This window comes from Lepus europaeus, chromosome 4, assembly GCF_033115175.1.
Source record: "Lepus europaeus isolate LE1 chromosome 4, mLepTim1.pri, whole genome shotgun sequence".
NCBI classification, from domain to species: domain Eukaryota; kingdom Metazoa; phylum Chordata; class Mammalia; order Lagomorpha; family Leporidae; genus Lepus; species Lepus europaeus.
Window position 1 is genome coordinate 108,792,301 of NC_084830.1, and position 17,215 is coordinate 108,809,515.

General features: G+C 57.8%; 1 protein-coding gene across 2 annotated transcripts in view; it reads left to right on the plus strand.

Annotated features, from left to right (window-relative positions):
• STK10 (serine/threonine kinase 10) overlaps nucleotides 1-17,215 on the plus strand; it is a 124,296-nt gene that overhangs the window by 95,671 nt on the left and 11,410 nt on the right. For both annotated transcript variants that reach the window (XM_062188686.1, XM_062188685.1), the window contains exons 9-17: nucleotides 1,491-2,033; nucleotides 3,951-4,081; nucleotides 7,526-7,649; nucleotides 8,065-8,244; nucleotides 8,652-8,744; nucleotides 10,565-10,694; nucleotides 12,721-12,845; nucleotides 14,987-15,175; nucleotides 15,657-15,782. In XM_062188686.1, coding sequence (XP_062044670.1) covers nucleotides 1,491-2,033; nucleotides 3,951-4,081; nucleotides 7,526-7,649; nucleotides 8,065-8,244; nucleotides 8,652-8,744; nucleotides 10,565-10,694; nucleotides 12,721-12,845; nucleotides 14,987-15,175; nucleotides 15,657-15,782 — 1,641 coding nt within the window. The remainder of the gene's footprint in view (nucleotides 1-1,490; nucleotides 2,034-3,950; nucleotides 4,082-7,525; nucleotides 7,650-8,064; nucleotides 8,245-8,651; nucleotides 8,745-10,564; nucleotides 10,695-12,720; nucleotides 12,846-14,986; nucleotides 15,176-15,656; nucleotides 15,783-17,215) is intronic.

The following is a 17,215-nucleotide window of genomic DNA, read 5'->3' on the forward strand; positions in this document are numbered from 1 at the left end:
CCGCACAGCAACCTCTGGCCCTCGTGGCGTGTCTGCGTGTGCTAGATGCCGGCTCGGGGAGGGGGACCACGGCTCCATTTTACAGATGGGAACATTGAGGTCTGCACTGTGAAATGGCTGGAAGAACTGGGAGATGGCAGAGACAGGTAGGGGCAGGGAGTAGGAGAACCACACTGGGCTTGGTTCCTGGAAGAGAGGAGAGAGAGAGCAGAGCTACGCTGGGAAGAGAGGAGGAAACCGTCCTATCTGACCTCCTCCTTCATAGATGGGAGGCGGCTCCCATCCTGAGGTCGATGGGAGCAAGGGAGGGTTTCAGGCAGGGGCTGGGTGTTGGTGTGGAGGTGAGAGAATACGATCTGAGTGCTCTGGGTGTTGACAGGTGGCAAGATCGGAGCTGCTTCTGCTAGCTGCCGTGTGCAATGTCAAAAACCAGGTGCTGGCAGGACCCGGAAGAAAGCTGGTAGTGCGATTCCACTAGATGAAGTTTAAAAGTGGGCAGTGCGCACCTGAAACACCAAGCTCAGGCCAGCGGCTGGGCGGAGGCAAAGGAGGGGATTGCCGCTGGGAGGGCCTGGCCAGGCACGGCAGTGTCCCCTCCTGACCAGAAAGGTGGCCACTCCTGGGCGTGTTTCCTTCAGTGAGCTGGACATCTATGTCTCATCCACAGACCCGGATGTCCGTGTCTCCCTACTAGTGCTTCTAGTACTTTCCACCACCCCCCCCCCCACACACGCAAAAACAAGCAAATGTGCCTGGAAGGCTGCGTCCAGTCCCCACATTGGCCTGTTTTTTTCAGGGCCCACATTGTGGCAAAGCGGGTAAAGCCACCTACAGTGCTGGCATGGTTCCAGCTGGCTGCTCTGCTTCTGATCCAGCTCCCTGCTAACGGCCTGGAAAAGCAGTGGAGGATGGCCCAGGTGCTTGGGCCCCTGACACTCATGTGGGAAGAAGCTCTTGGCTCCTGGCTCCAGCCTGGCCCAGCCCTGGCTGTTGTAGCCATCTAGGGCATAAACCAGCAGGTGGAAGATCTCTCTCTGTAGCTCTTTCAAATTAAAATAAATTAGAAATTAAAAAAAAATTTAAATAGTTACCACCTACAAATCAAGAGGGGTCACGTAAAAATCTAGATTGCCAACTTGTCCTGGGACATGGGTCTGACCACAGGGGCCTTTTTCCACATGGTCACCGTAGGCTGCACAGAGTAGCCGCTGCCCCTTCCATATGCATGTGGCTCTCCAGCTGGCCATGGCTGCCTCTGTTCCAGGAGCAAAACCAGCTGTGAAATGAGGCCAAGATTAGAGGCAGTCAGAAGAGTCCTCCAAGTTGTAGCTTTCTTTTTGGGCAGGCAGTGGGGAATGGTGAGGACTGCGGCTTAGAGGGATACCCTGGTCCACTGCACGCTGTGGGCATCAGACTCTGCAGCCCCACTGCACCTGTGACTCTGGCCTTGGGCACACAACACCATGGCCTTGACTGTCTTTTCCTTTCAGACGCTGGGGAACCACACTCAGGACTCTGCTGGGCTGACTCAGCTGAGCCTCAATGCCGACAAGCTCCTCCCGGCATCGTCCTCCGCCCCGCGGCCACCTGGCCAGCCTCAGGACAGTGTGAACGGACCCTGCAACCAGCCCTCTGGGGACAAGGCCCTCCAAGTCATCGGCCCCCCAGAGGGGTCCCCTGCCGGCGACAAGGGCCTCGCGGCACCCGTGTCCCTGCGGAAGTCCCGGCCGGTGTCCATGGATGCGAGAATTCAGGTGGCGGAAGAGAAGCGAGTCACCGATCAGGGTGGGGACCTCGGCCTGGCGGCCAGCAGGTCCCAGAAGGCTGGCCAGAGCCGGCCCAACAGCAGCGCCCTGGAGACCTTGGGCGGCGAGAAGCTGGCCAACGGCAGCCTGGAGCCCCCAGCCCAGGCGGTTTCTTCCAGGCGGGATTCGGACAGTGGCAGCCTGTCCACCTGCGACAGCATGGACTACGGCACCTCCCTGTCAGCGGACCTGGCCCTGAACAAGGAGACGGGCTCCCTGTCCATCAAGGTAATGCCCCACCCCGCACTGGGCCGAGGCCAGGAGCAGGGGCGTGGTGGGCGGTGGTGGGCGGTGCTGCCGCTCAGCCTCAGTTTCCCAAAGCCTTTAGCGCCTGCTTTCCGTTTGGAGCCATGCACGAGATCCGCGCCTGCTTTAAATTGCTTTTTGTTGGATTCAGACTTTAATCTGCCAAATGTCTGGGTTCTTAATGGGATTCGGTAGCGTCAAGCGGTGGATCTGGGGTCTGGGTTTACATTTCCAAGTTCGGAGACATTTTGGGAAGGAGGATTCTTGAAGTGGGCGTTTTCGTGTTTGGAGGTCAGCCACGGATCCCGCCGGTGGCTGGCAGATTCCACGGAAGGAGGCGGGCTCGAGGCTCGCATGCCTTGCTGGGGGCCGGTCTAGAGGTGGTTATGTAAATGATGTGGCCATCACCCTGGCGACGGAGCTGGTGCTGTGGCACAGGTTAATCCTCCACCTGCAGCACCGGCATCCCATATGGGCGCTGGTTGTAGTCCTGGCTGCTCCTCTTCCCATCCAGCTCTCTGCTGTGGCCTGGGAAAGCAGTAGAAAGCTCCGGGCTCCTGGCTTCAGATAGGCGCAGCTGCAGCCGTTGCGGCCAACTGGGGCATGAAGACCTCTCTCTCTCTCTCTCTGCCTTTCTCTGTAACTCTACCTCTCAAATAAATAAATAAAATCCAAAGGGGAGAGAGAGAGAGACTACACCTGCACTACAGAAAGCTGTCCCCAGGAGGGTGGCCGTGGCCTCTGACAGCTGCAAGGCGTTTTATGAACAACCGGAGAGAGGCATGCAAGACAAAGATGTGACAAGGACACAGGAGCTGCTCGCTGTCCGGACTTCATCGCCAAACCCCACAGGCGGCAAGGAATCAGCACAGTGCACTCCACCCTTCTATACAGACTATGTGGCAGGGACAAGGGGGCACGAGCTGCGGCCCACGCCGGTCCTGCCGCCTCTGGGGATGGCTCGTTCTGTGTGGGACTGAGTGCTGGGCCTGCTGGCTTCACCGCCCTCCCTCTCGCTTCCACTTAGCACACAGGCTCTGAGTCTCTTGTGCGCTTCTCACCGAGTAAACACCAGGAGAAACAGAAAGACACGGTCCCTTCCCCACGATCCAGCTTGTCTGGGAGATCAGGTGGCGGACAACGAGCTTAGTAACAACACCCGGGGTCTCCTCCAGGCAGGCAGGGAAAGGCGTCAGCCCCTCTACAGCCCACTGGGGCGGGGGGCGGGGGGACCAGTGCTCAGGCAGGACGGGGGGCCCAGAGCTGAGAGCCTGGGGTCTGACTGTCGCCCCACTTCCCACCTCTTGGCCCTCGGCTGGCTCCTGGATTCTCTGAGCCTATCTTTGCTCATCTGTCAATTGGGAGGATGGGGCAGACGCGCTGGGCAGAAGCACGCAGGAGAGGGGAGCCCAGCCAGCAGGGAACGAGAGCCCTCTGCAGGCCGCTCATGCGGTGAGAGCCGGGCCTGGCACAGGCTTTGATCGCTCAGAGATCTGCTGCTGGGAGCCACCCGGGCCCGCTCCCTCCCTTCTCAGGGGCTGGAAGGCCCCAGGGTTGTGTTGGAGAGGCAGGAAGGATTGTGCTGCTCCAGAAAGGGCCTTTGAAACCAGCCCAGAGCTCAGAGGCGGTGGGCAGGATGGGGGAGGCCTGCACGCTGGCATCGGAACCAGAACTGGGGACTTCCAGGGTCCCGTGTGCAGCAGCTCCTCCGGGAGGCTGGCAGTGCCCCGTCAGCACTTGCACTCTGGCCCCAGGTTGAGAAGCTTGAGGCCAGAGGGACAGTGGACAGCCACGTCCTCCCTGGGTGGGACTGACGCCGGCGGGGCCAACAGGGCCTCATCCCGGTGTCAGCGTGGCCTCATAGCTGAAATGCTTTGCCTAACGATCTTCCCTGGCCAGGACTCAAAGCTGCACAACAAAACCCTGAAGCGGACGCGCAAGTTTGTGGTGGATGGCGTGGAGGTGAGCATCACCACCTCCAAGATCATCAGTGAAGATGAGAAGAAGGACGAGGAGATGAGATTTCTCAGGCAAGCTTGGGGGCCCCTGACCATGGTCGTAGGTGGGGGGCCGTGAGAGGGGCGGGCGTCCTTTTGATGAGAAGAATGTACGTCTACAGCAGGAAGTGAGACACTCAAGGAGACAGAGGAAACTGATTATATTTGAGATCCTGCACTCCCTCACGCATCTGCCATCCATTTGTCCATCTGTTCACCCACCCATCCATTCCAGGTAGCAACCCATCTATCCACCCATTCATCCATCTATCCATCCAGCCACTCAGCCACCCATTCATTCATCCACCCATCCACTCTTCCACCCATCGGTCCATCTACCTATCCATTCCACTCATCCTCATATCCCCTCATTCATGTGCTCGGTCTTCCATCCATCCATCCATCCATCCAGCTACCTATCCATGCATTTGTTTGTCCATTTACCATCTGTCCATTCATCCTCACATCCAATTCATTCATCTGCTCAGTCATCTATCCATTCTCCCACCCACCTACCCACCAACCCCCCAGTCACCCACTCATCTACTCGTCCATTTGTCCATCTCCCCATCCATCCACCTGCTCCCCTACCCACACATTCATCTACACATGGATCCACCCACCAAGCCGGGGACAGGTTGGTATTCCAGGTAGATGAGGTGGGGCAGTATGCAGTACACAGAGTGACTCCAGGCTGTGGGACAGTCTGTGAAGAAAGTGATGGGCAATACAATAGTGAGTGCATGGGCTGCAGGAGGCTGCTGAAGGGTTACCCCCTGAGCCACGTGGGCCTGACAGGTGAGAGGAACCAGCCGCGCACAGAGCGCGGTCCCTGAGGAGTGACCACAGGGCTTGTCTAAGGACCTGAAAGGACAGAGCTGGAGCATGGAGCATAAGGGGCCAAGGGAGCGGGTGGGACCCCCTCACGCAGGCCGTGCGGGCCGGGGAGGTACTGTTGGCACCTGACTGCCTAGCCTCCTTTCGGTGTTCCTGTTTTGGGTTTCTCTTGATTGTTCCCTAAGCCATTGTTTTCTCTTGAATCAGGATTTCTCTTTTGTTGCCACCCTGAAGCATTGCCTCATCTACCTTTTCACTTCCCAGAAGAGCAGATGCTCAGACAGCAGCCTCCCTGTGTGGCTGTAGAAAGGGTCTCTGGCTCTCCCCGGGGACCTGAGCAACCACCGCCTCTTCCTTGTCCCCGGGGCAGCCTCTGCTGATGGCATGTTGGCCGTGGCCCCGCAAGCACTTGGCGTGCATCCTCTGCTTTGTCCCTCAGGGGAGCTGAGCAGGAGAGAGGCTTTGCCTCATTTTACAGGCCAGGGAAGAGAGGCCCACCAAGAAGGGGTGACTCCCCGACTTGGTGCCGGGCTGGCACATCACCAGCACTGAGATTCAAAGAGATCTGTGGCCCCAGAGAACGTTCTTGGTCCCCTTTCCCGGCAGGGCCTCTCATCCTGCAGCTGTGGTTGGGCAGCTTCATGAGCAGGTGCAGCCCTGCCGGGCCGCGTGGAAGGCAACTGGGGCAGGCCTGTGGCCTCGCAGTGGGAATCCCAGGTACAGACTGGAAGCTGGCCTGGATGGGAGCAAGGCCTGGCCGACCCCAATACTGCACGACCACCAGGGGGCGCCTGACTCAAGTCCCAACTTCTTTTTTCTGCAGCTTTGCTTTTTCTGCAGCTTTGCTTTTTCTTTACATAATGACAGTTAGGAATTCTTAACACACTTGCCCAGCAAGAAGCACCGGTGACCTTGGGGCCTATCTGAGTGCACACAAAATTAGAAAATTAAGGTGTACCGCATGGTTGCAGTCAAATTCTTACTGTTTTTAAAAATGCATAATAGAATGTCATGATTCAAATAATCCAAAAGTTGTACTTTCGAAATTTTAAAAAAAGAAAATAATGTCACAAAATTAAAAAAACAGAATGTCATGATTCAAAATTAAAAAAAAAAAAAAAGAGGAAGAAGCTAAAGAGTGAAAACTCTCCCTCCTTCATCTCGCTGCCAGAAATTCAGGTCCCCTCCCCGTGTTAATATTTTGTGGTGTATTCAGCCCAGAAACTCTCAGTGTTAGACAGGAAAGTCAGCTCCCAGACACATGTCCACACGCCTGTAGTGCCTGCTGGCTCTTTTTTCCCACCCAAATGACAAGGTTGCATAACAGACCACAGCTTCACGGGCATATCTGTTTATAAAGAATTGTGTTTGAGTAGATGTTTTCCTGTGTTTCTCCTATTTTCTTTCTTTCTTTTTTTTTTTTTGACATGCAGAGAGGACAGGGAGAGAGAGAGACAGAGAGAAAGGTCTTCCTTTGCCGTTGGTTCACCCTCCAATGGCCGCCACGGCCGGTGCACTGCGGCCAGCGCACTGCGCTGATCCGAAGGCAGGAGCCAGGTGCTTCTCCTGGTCTCCCGTGCAGGTGCAGGGCCCAAGCACTTGGGCCATCCTCCTCTGCACTCCCGGGCCACAGCAGAGAGCTGGCCTGGAAGAGGGGCAACCAGGACAGAATCCGGCGCCCTGACCAGGACTAGAACCCGGTGTGCCGGCACCGCAAGGTGGAGGATTAGCCTATTGAGCCGTGGCGCCGGCTTCCTATTTTCTAAAACTTGATTTTAAAGAGAATTGTATATAGAATTCCATCATGTGGCTATACACATCGTTTTAAAATTTTTGTTGATTTTATTTGAGAGGCAAAGACACAGAGATAGATGGAGAGACATGCCCCCAAACCATTTGACTCACTCCCCCAAGTGCCCACAGGAGCTGAGGCTGGACCAGGCCAGAGCCAGGTGCTAGGAGCTCCACCTGGACGTCACATGTGGATGGCAGGGACCCAGGTCCTTGTCTTCTCGAGTCTGTATCAGCAGGAAGCTGGAATCAGGAGCAGAACCAGGACCCAAACCCATATACACCAGCAGGCATGTTAGCTGGTACACTAAATGCTCATTCCACATGGATATGTTTTAATGGACTTAGCTGGACTGCTATTCGTGGATGTTTATTTCTAATTTTGTATTATAAAAATATTGTTATACACTTCCTTATTCCATGGTGTGGAATAAGGAATTCTTTATAAAGAAAGGAGACATACAATGGCTGGCACATTGCCTGGCATGGAAGCCGTGCCACCCTCCATCCACTAGCGTATATGAAAGTATCAGGTTCCCCTGCACGCCTGCCCGTGTGAGTTCCTGGAAACGTAACTCGAGTTTGCGTTTCACACTCCTATAGGTGATTTTAAAATTTCTTCCTGATCTGTGTTTCTTCACCCCCTTTCTTTGGCGAGGGCCTTTACATATGTGATTGATGTCTCGGCCCCCAGTAAGTGTCCCACAAGCCCGCGTTCTAGCCGTGCCTCCGTCTGAGGCTTGGTGCGACCCTGCCCGAGACCCGGCCCTCGGCGGCTCAGGCTGTGATGGCGGGGCCTTCCGCGGCCGCCTTCTCACCGTGCAATCTTCGTGTCCGTGGACCCCGCAGGCGCCAGGAGCTCCGAGAGCTGCGGCTGCTCCAGAAGGAAGAACACAGGAACCAGAGCCTGCTGAGCAGCAAACACGAGCTGCAGCTGGAGCAGATGCACAAACGCTTCGAGCAGGAGATCAGCGTGAGTGCGCGCGAGACGGCGCCCCGAGGCCTCGCGCTTCCGGGGGGCCCCAAGGCACAGTCGTGGCGTGAGGGTGGTGGGGCAGAGGAGAGTCATTCAGGACCACCGCCCAGCTCCTGTGATCCCCTGCTGTCGCCAGGCAGCGACTTGGAACCGCGGAATCCCACGCAGGGCCCGGGGGGCCGATGAGCCACACAGGGGCCCTCCCGAGGGGGAGGCCCTCGCCCAGCACCGTGCGACAACCCTGCGGTGTTGACGCTCTGGTCTCCCTTTTGCACTTGAGGTTCAGAGAGCATCAGTGACTTGCCCCGGACCACCCAGGAGCTGGGATTCAAACCCAGCTCCGAGCTCTCCCCATCTCCCGCCCGAATCCAAAGTGGCTCTGCTGATTTCTCTGAACTTCTGCCCCTTCCAGGCCAAGAAGAAGTTCTTCGACACGGAGCTGGAGAACCTGGAGCGCCAGCAGAAGCAGCAGGTGGAGAAGATGGAGCAGGACCACGCCGTGCGCCGCCGGGAGGAAGCCAAGCGTATCCGCCTCGAGCAGGACCGGGACTACGCCAGGTTCCAGGAGCAGCTCAAAGTGATGAAGAAGGAGGTGACCGTGCTGGGTGGCGGCGCGGGGGGCCGGGATGCCGAGCATCCCTTCACTGCAAGTGAGGGGAACCCCTGCTGTCCTTGCCTCAGCGACAGAGGGCACCGGGAGCTCATAGGCCTGGAACACGGAGCTGCAGGTGTGTCCCGGTCTGCACGTGTCAGCCGTGCCCTGGGCAGCCACTTCGGCTTTGGCAGCTGCCAGCCCCTCACGCACGCTGGGAGGGTCCAGAAACCGGAGCTGGCAGCAGGCGGGAGGAGGCCAGCAGGTGCCACCCCGCCAGAGGTGCACACCTGGAGGGCCGAGCCTTGGCCCTGGGCTCCCTGGCCCCGGAGGCCTGGGGCGGCAGACTCGTGTTGTCGGAGGCGTGGCAGGTGCGCTGATGGCGCCTTCCGTGCCCTTTGGTGCAGGTGAAGAACGAGGTGGAGAAGCTGCCCCGGCAGCAGCGGAAGGAGAGCCTGAAGCAGAAGATGGAGGAGCACGCGCAGAAGAAGCAGCTCCTCGTGCGTACTCTGCCCTCAGCCGGGGAGGCGAGGGCTCGGGGCTCGTCCCAGCGTTGACACCCTGTGTGGCGACCAGGACCCCTGTTTATCTGTGCCGAGGCCCTCTCCCTCAAATGCCTAAAGCCAGTCCATCCCTCATGGCCCCCAGTTGTCACCTCCTCCATGCAGCCTTCTTTGATTGCCCTCAGCACAGCTGGAAGAGAGCATGCCCGTCGCTGAATACCTCAGCCAGCTGTACTGACCCCACCCCCACCCCAGAGCCTCAGCTCCTGCCCCATTTGAGGGTTATTTGACTGTCCAGCTCAGACTGTCACCTGCCCACCGAGGCCTACATGGCCATCCGCCCGTCCCAGTGAGGAGCATCTTGTGCCCTCTCAGTTACTTCTTGACCTCACTGATCATTCTGAATTAAATACAGATGTCGGGGTAGAATTCAGTTAGAGAGAGAGAGATCTTCCATCCCCTGGTTTACCCCCGAGATGGCCACAATGGCCAGTGCTGGGCCAGGTCAGAGCCAGAAGCCAGGAGCTTCATCTGGGTCTCTTATGTGAATATCAGGAGACCAGGCACTTGGGCTATCTTCTGCTGCTTTTCTCAGGCTATTAGCAGGGAGCTGGATCAGAGTTGGAGCAGCCGGGACTTGAACTGGTGCCCGTATGTGACACCAGCATCACAGGTAGCAGCTTTATCTGCTGTACCACAGCGCCGGCCCCCATCTGTCTTTCAATCAATCAATCCCAGACATCATTTTACCTGTAAACATCTCAGACATTACAAAAATACCACAATAACATAAACAAACCTAAACATATTTTTAAGATAATGTGAGGGTTTTTTAAATGTTTATTTTTTCCATCTATTTGAAAGGCAGACTCCAGAGAAAGGTAGAGGTATCTTCCAGCCACTTGTTCGCTCCCCAAGTGCCTGCAACAGCCAGGGCTGGGCCAGGCCAAAGCCAGGAGGCTGGACCCCTATTCAGGTCTGCCATAGAGCAGCAGGGGCTCACGCACTTGAGCCTCATCTGCGGCCTCCCAGGATGCATCAGCAGGAAGTTGGGTTGGAAGTGGAGCAGCCAAGACTGGAACCAAGCACTCCGCTACGGGATCCCGGCATCCCAAGCGGCAGCTCCGTGCCCTGTGCCACAGCACCCACCCCTACACCCAAAACCCTGCGACAGTGCTTGCCGAGTCGCAGCGTGTTGGCGGGCACGTCAGTGTCCGTGTTCCCGCTGTCTCCTGAAGGCCATCCTGGCTGCGTTTTGATTTTAAGCAGTGTGTTTCCTCCTGGGTCCGCAGGAAGCCCTCGTGAAGTAGTTAGATGATGAGCTTCTGCATCTCTCTTGGTTTCTGCCTCTGCACATTTTCTTCTTTGTTCTCTAAGCTTTCTTCTCGGACCATGCCGACTTTGTCCTGTAATAGAATAGCGTTAGGGTGGGCTGTGGGCCCGGCAGGTAAGACATCCGTGTTCCAGATCAGGGTGCCTGGGTTGGATTCCCAGCTCTGGCCCCAGTCTCCAGCTTCCTGCTAATTGGGCTCTGGGAGACGGTGGTGATGGCTGAAGTGATTGGGTTCCTGCTTCTCATGTGGAAGACCTGAATTGAGCTCCTGGCTCTCAGCTCCGGCCCTGTCCCAGCCCAGCCCCGGCCTTTCTAGAGCATTTTTGGGGAGCGAATCAGCAGATGGAAAGTGTGTGTGTGTGTGTGTCTCACCTTCTTGCTCTCGCCATCTCTCTGCTTCTCAAGTTAAAAAAAATTTAATTGTAAAATCAAATAATGTTGGGCTGTCCCCAAGCCAGCTCTGTCCTCCCCCGTGCCCCCGCAGGACCGGGACTTTGTAGCTAAGCAGAAGGCAGACCTGGAGCTGGCCATGAAGAAGCTGACCTCCGACAACCGCCGGGAGATCTGCGACAAGGAGCGCGAGTGCCTGGGCAGGAAGCAGGAGCTCCTTCGAGGTGGGTGCCTGGGTGCGAGGGACCCTGTCTGAGCCCCGAATCACCGTGCCATGCCAAGAAGCCGCAGTCCCGGGCAGTGGGTGGGCAGGAAAAGACCGCGAGGTCTTCCCCGTGCTCGAAGCGAACACCACCCCCGGTGCTGAGCCCCATGGGGAACCCCGCTGATGCTGGAGCAAGGCGAGGATGCCTCTATCACCAGCGCTGTTCGACATTGTTCCGGAAGTCAAGGGAAACAGGACAGGAAGTCTCGTAGAGCCGGGGGCTGGGGTGGTGGAGGCCGGATGGAGAGCCCCATCCCACCAGCTGTCACCCTGGTACGACCGCTGTGCCGGGCTGTGGCCAGTCAGCTTGCACCAGGGTCTTACACAAGGGGGTCCTTGGGCCGAGGGTCCTTGGTCTGAGCTGCTCTGACAAAGTTCCGCGGCCTGGGTGCTTTACGCTTGGCAGAAATTTATTTCTCACTTGTCTGGAGGCTGGTGAGGACCTGCCTTCTGTACCTCCCGGCTGCAGTATCCCTATGTGGTAGCCCCTGGGCCTCCAATCCCAAGCATCAGGGCTTCCTAACCACTTCCAAAGCCCCCAGTGGCCGTGGGAGCTAGACTCACAGCATTTGAAGGAGAAGGGACAGCACCAGCCATTCAGACCCCACACCCAGGCTGCTCTTCAGCCCGGGGGTGTAGTGAGTGCGGGGGGCTCGCGACTGATGGGGGACAGAACTGTGGCCACAAGATGGCACTGACGCCCGCTGAGTGCTTGGGCGGCGGTCAGGCAGGTCTGCAGGCTGGGCCGGGCGCTGTCCACATGAGGCCTACCGGGGGTGATGGTGCAGCCCGCTACTGGAGACGGGGAAGGGACCAGAGAGGGGTCAGCTAGCTCCACGATGTTGCCCAGCAGGGGGCTTGGAGAGGGAGGCTCTGGGTCTGAAAACCCTGAAGAGCAGCAGCAGCTTGGGGTCTCTGCGTGGCCCCTGGGCTTCTCTTCTCCAAGGCAAACAGTTGTTGGTGCAGTTCCATGGGATCTGCAAAGTAGGCAGGGTTGGGGCAGGCGTTGTGGCACAAGGGGTTAAAGCGGCTGCTTAGGATGCTTGCGTCCCATGTTGGGAGTGCCTGTTCCAGTCAGGTATCTTTTTTTTTTTTTTTAATTTGACAGGTAGAGTTATAGACAGTGAGAGAGGGAGAGACAGAGAGAAGGGTCCTCCCTCCGTTGGTTCACTCCCCAAATGGCCGCTACGGCCAGCACTGCGCTGATCCGAAGCCAGGAGCCAGGTGCTTCTCCTGGTCTCCCATGGGGTGCAGGGCCCAAGCACTTGAGCCATCTTCCACGGCCCTCCCGGGCCACAGCAGAGAGCTGGACTGGAGGAGGAGCAGCCGGAACTAGAACCCAGCACCCTTATGGGATGCCGGCACTGCAGGTGGAGGATTAGCCAAGCGAGCCACGGCGCCGGCCCCCCGAGTCCTGGTATCTCTTGCTTCCTGCTAATGCACCTCCGAGGCAGCAGGTGATGGCTCGAGTGCTTGGGCCCTGCCCCCATGTGGGAGACCCAGGTGGAGTTCCTGGCGCCTACCTGTATCCTGAGCCAGCCTTGGCTGTTGAGGGCATTGGGGGGTGAACCAGTGGATGGGAGATCTCTCTCTCTCTCTGTTATTTTGCCTTTCAAGTAGATGAAAATTTAAAAAGAGAAGCCCCCCCCCCCCCCCCCAGGATGTTTCCTCCCTCCGTGGTTCAGTTGTGTTATTTTGTGGAGGCGGAAGCTGGATCCCGGGCGGTTTCTCATCCAACCCAAATGACGGAGCTGGGCGCAGCCGATGTCTCTGGTTTCCCTGATGCCTGAACCCTCGTGCTCGCTCTTCACATGCTCCTGAGAGCTGGGCTTCAGGGAAGTTAGGAGGTGTAGGGTAGGGGCTTGTGCCCAATCCCCTGTGCCCAACAGGTGACTGATGAGCTGCAGGGGGAGAGGGGGCAGGGGGTGTGTGTGCTGCAGGTCCCTGGCCTGCCCGCACCTCACCTGTGGGCGTGCCCTGTGCAGAGCGGGAGGCGGCCCTGTGGGAGATGGAGGAGCACCAACTGCAGGAGAGGCACCAGCTGGCCAAGCAGCAGCTGAAGGACCAGTACTTCCTGCAGCGGCACGAGCTGCTGCGCAAGCACGAGAAGGTGAGGCTGCGGGGTGGGGCCGGGCGGCCACCTCGTGGGTACAGCCTGCGCCCCCAGGAGGGGCCCCCTGTGACCACAGGGAGGCCCCTGGAGGCTCTCCGGGGTGGGCTGCTTTGGCTGGAGGGGCCGGGAACCGGGGAGACGGGGCAGGGGAGCAGGGGGCCCCTGCGGCTCCCCTCCCTCCCCGGTTCCAGCACCTGCAGTGCATCTCCATCTCACCTTCTATTCTCTCTGCTCCCTGTTCTTGCCAGTTTCTCTCCTTCCATGCCTTCCCTTGGGAAGCTGGTAGCTTTGTCCTTAGACTCCCCAGACCTGGCTGGGGCCCTTGCTGTGTGGCCAGAGCTCCCTCAGTGTCTGACCCCCATAGCGGGGACGGGGACGAATTAACCATGGTCTGAACACACAGCAGCTGGGGGAGAACTCCAGTGTCTCATCTCAGTGCAGCGATGGGAGCCAGTGTAGTGTTTTGGAGCTCACAATAAGGGTGCCCAGTCAGCACAGAAGCCAGGGGAGGCTTCTTGGAGGAGGAGGCAATGTTCATGCTGGGTTTTGAAATACAAATAGGTGTTAGGGGAAGAAAAAAGTTCCAATTTATGGAGACTATTTTTTATTTTTTCATTTTTTTTGACAGGCAGAGTGGACAGTGAGAGAAAGACAGAGAGAAAGGTCTTCCTTTGCCATTGGTTCACCCTCCAATGGCCGCCGCGGCCGGCGCGCTGTGGCCGGCGCACTGCGCTGATCCGAAGCCAGGAGCCAGGTGCTTCTCCTGGTCTCCCATGGGGTGCAGGGCCCAAGGACTTGGGCCATCCTCCACTGCCTTCCCGGCCACAGCAGAGAGCTGGCCTGGAAGAGGGGCAACTGGGACAGAATCCGGCACCCCGACCGGGACTAGAACCCGGTGTGCCGGCGCCGCAAGGTGGAGGATTAGCCTGTTGAGCCACGGCGCCAGCCTATGAAGACTATTTAACATATGAATCTACATCTGCCATCAGTGATGGTGGGCCTTTCCTTTTCCCGTACATTTTGCTTAGAGACACTAGCTGGTGGTGGCATGCCATGATCAGTTACATGAGAAAGCCTTTATGAGCCAAGAATCCAAAATTCTGTTAACAACAAGGGACCGGCATCGTGCCACAGCAGGTTAAAGCCACTTGCCACACCCGCATCCCGTATCAAATCCCGGCTGCTCTGCTCCCAGTCCAGCTCCCAGCTCATGCACCTGGGCGGCAACAGAAGATGGCCCAAGTGCTTGACCCCTACAATCAGGTGGGAGACCTGGAAGAAACTCCTGGCCTGGCCCAGCCACAGCCATAGCCATTGCAGCCATTTGTGGAGGGAACTAGTGGATGGAAGATCTCTTTCTCTCTCTGTCTCCCTCTCCCTCCCTCCCTCTCTCTCCTCTTTTTTCTCTCAGTCACTTCGCCTTTCAAATTAAAAAAAGAGTGGGTGCTCTCCTACTTGCCAAGGGGCTGCATCCCAGTGACGCTATCAGAAGTTGAGGATATCGTGGAGTTGGAGGTGTGTTCAGAGCCCCCCACCTGCAGAACGTCACAGCTTGGCTTAGCCTGCCTGAGACCTGCGCATGAGCCCGCAGCCGGGCGGAGGCCCCTAACAAGAAGCCTGTTTTACGACGGTGCTCCCAGAAGTCTGTGGAAAAATGCATTGGAGAGCTCAGTTTATTTTGGTGCAAAAAAAAAAAAAAAAAAAGTTTGCAACCCATCATATCGCTTTTTTCTTATAATATGTATGTTTTTGTGAACTTTCTGCAGACTTCTTGAATGCAGATTTCAAAAAACCTTTTGCACCAAAACAAGCTTATTTTTCAATTCCATTTTCCACAAACTGGAGGCTCCCTCGTATGGTGAAGTGTTGAGTGTCTCTGTGTGCAGCCGTGGCTTGTGTCACAGGAGAGCATCGCACTGCATGTCCCGGGCAAAGATCCGAACCCAGAGTTGGAAGTGTGGTTTCTGCTACGTGCATGTTGCTTTTGCACCATGCACGTTGCTTATGCACCATTGTGTAGAAGTCCGAGAAGACTCGCTGTGCCGAGCACCCTGGGCTGCGGGGGCGCCGGAATCCCCGAGGTGGCCTCCAAGTGCCTGGAGCCCAGCTGACCTGGGCCCGGCTGGTGTCCCCGTCAGGAGCGGGAGCAGATGCAGCGCTACAACCAGCGCATGGTGGAGCAGCTGAAGCTGCGGCAGCAGCAGGAGAAGGCGCGGCTGCCCAAGATCCAGCGCAGCGAGGGCAAGACGCGCATGGCTATGTACAAGAAGAGCCTGCACATCAACGGCGGGGGCAGCGCCGCCGAGCAGCGCGAGAAGATCAAGCAGGTGGGGGGGGGGGCCCGGCGGGGCCCTGGGGGTGGGGCAGTGTGAAAGGGAGGATGCGGCACAGGCTCCCAGAGAGGGGCCTGCAAATCACAGGTCAGGGCCTGGAAGCTTCCTTTGGCTCATGGTGAATCCACCTCCCCTGGGGGAGAGAGGACCTGGGCCTTGCGCTGTGGTTTTTGTCGTACGCTGGTCCCCATCACACCACAGCCGGGCCCCTGGCCCTGTGAGGCACCGTCTTCTGCTGGTTAGCTTCTCCCTCCCACCCCAGGCTCTGCTCTCAGGAGTCCATGGCCCTGGGTGCCTGTGATTCCTGCGTGGTACACATTGTCCGAGCAGCGTGGCGTCCCTGCCAACCTGGGGACCCCAGAGGGCAAGGGCTGGGCCTTTGCTCAGGGTGAGGACTTAAGGCAGTGGGGGGGGGGGGGTTGTCACAGGTGCGTCCGCCTGAGGCACCCTCTCTCTCTCTCTCTCTCTGGGGCAGTTCTCCCAGCAGGAGGAGAAGCGGCAGAAGTCGGAGCGGCTCCAGCAGCAGCAGAAGCACGAGAACCAGATGCGAGACATGATGGCGCAGTGTGAGAGCAACATGAGCGAGCTGCAGCAGCTGCAGGTAGGGGCCGCCCCTCCCCGCCCCGCCTCTCTGCTGCCTCCGTTTCCCCAAGCCAGCAGTGCTCGGGGGGCCAGTGGCTCCACCAGCAGGGATGGGCCCGGGTACGCTGGCTCAGCCCTGCAATGCCGGTCTCAGGCCGAGTGACGTTTGGCAAAGCACATCGCCTGTCCACGCCATGGTTCTCACGTCCCTTAGATGGGCTTGGGTGGAGTGGTGACTCCTATTTTGCAAGATTAAAGTGAGGATTTGTAAAGGAAATGATGTTGCTGAAACGCAAGCTTGCGTTTCCCAGTCCCTGCCGTGTCCCGGGAGACGCTGTCTCCTGATGCCTGCTTTTCCATTGGAAATCCCCGGCCTCTCCCCATGTCCTCAGTTTACTGGGCTTGTCCTGCTCAGGAGGGGCCCTGCCCCAGGAGCAGGTACTTGGAGCCCCCTTGTGGTAGAACAAGGCAGTGTCGCAGCAGAGTGATGGGGCTGATGAACCTCTATGGGCCTCAGGCCATGACTAAGCTACTGGACCCACCTGGCAGTTCCTGGAGAGGCAGAGGGGTGCGGAGGAGGCATTATAGGGGGTGTTGTTTGCCACTGTGCATTTTACTTTAAGATTTATCTATTTATTTGAAAGTCAGAGTGATGGAGGGAGAGAGAGGAAGAAAGAGAAAGACATCTTCTGTCTGCTGGTTCATTCCCCCGATGCCTGCATCAGCTGGGGCTGGGCCAGGCCGAAGCCAGGAGCCCAGAGCTCCATCAGGGCCTCCTTCTTGGGAGGGAGGGGCCGTCTTCTGCTGCTTCCCAGGCGCATCAGCAGGGAACTGGGTCAGAAGTGGAGAAGCTGGGGCTCAAACTGGTCCCCTGTGTGGGATGCAGGTGGCCCTAGTGCATCACAGCACTGGCCCTGTGAATTTTAGTTAAGCCACTCTCCTCTCCCTGTACTTCCCCATCCTTGACCCAGGAGGGCTAGCAGAGAACTCCCATCAAGTCCCGAATTCCGCTCCGGGCCAGATCATGGGAACTCGGTGCTGCACCGAGTGTTGTTCCTAACTGATCCAGTTTCCAGATTCCCCAGGGCCAGCGTTTGGCACAGTGGTTGAGTCACTGCCTAGGATGCCCACACCCCACACTGGAGTGGCCGGTTCGAGTCCCAGCTGCTCCACTTCTGATCCAACTCCCTGCTAATGTCCACCGTGGTGGGCAGTAGATGATGGCCCCTGCCACCCATGTGGGAGCCCCGCATTGGTTCCAATCTCCTGGCCCAGTCCTGTCTGTTGTGGATATTTGGGTAGTAAGCCAGCAGACAGAAAATCTTTCTTGGCGCTGGGGCGTAGCAGGTTAGGCTGCCTCCTGCAGCCCCAGCATCCCATATGGTGTCAGTTCAAATCCCAGCTGCTCCACTTCCGATCCAGCTCTCTGCTATGGCCTGGGAAAGCAGCAGA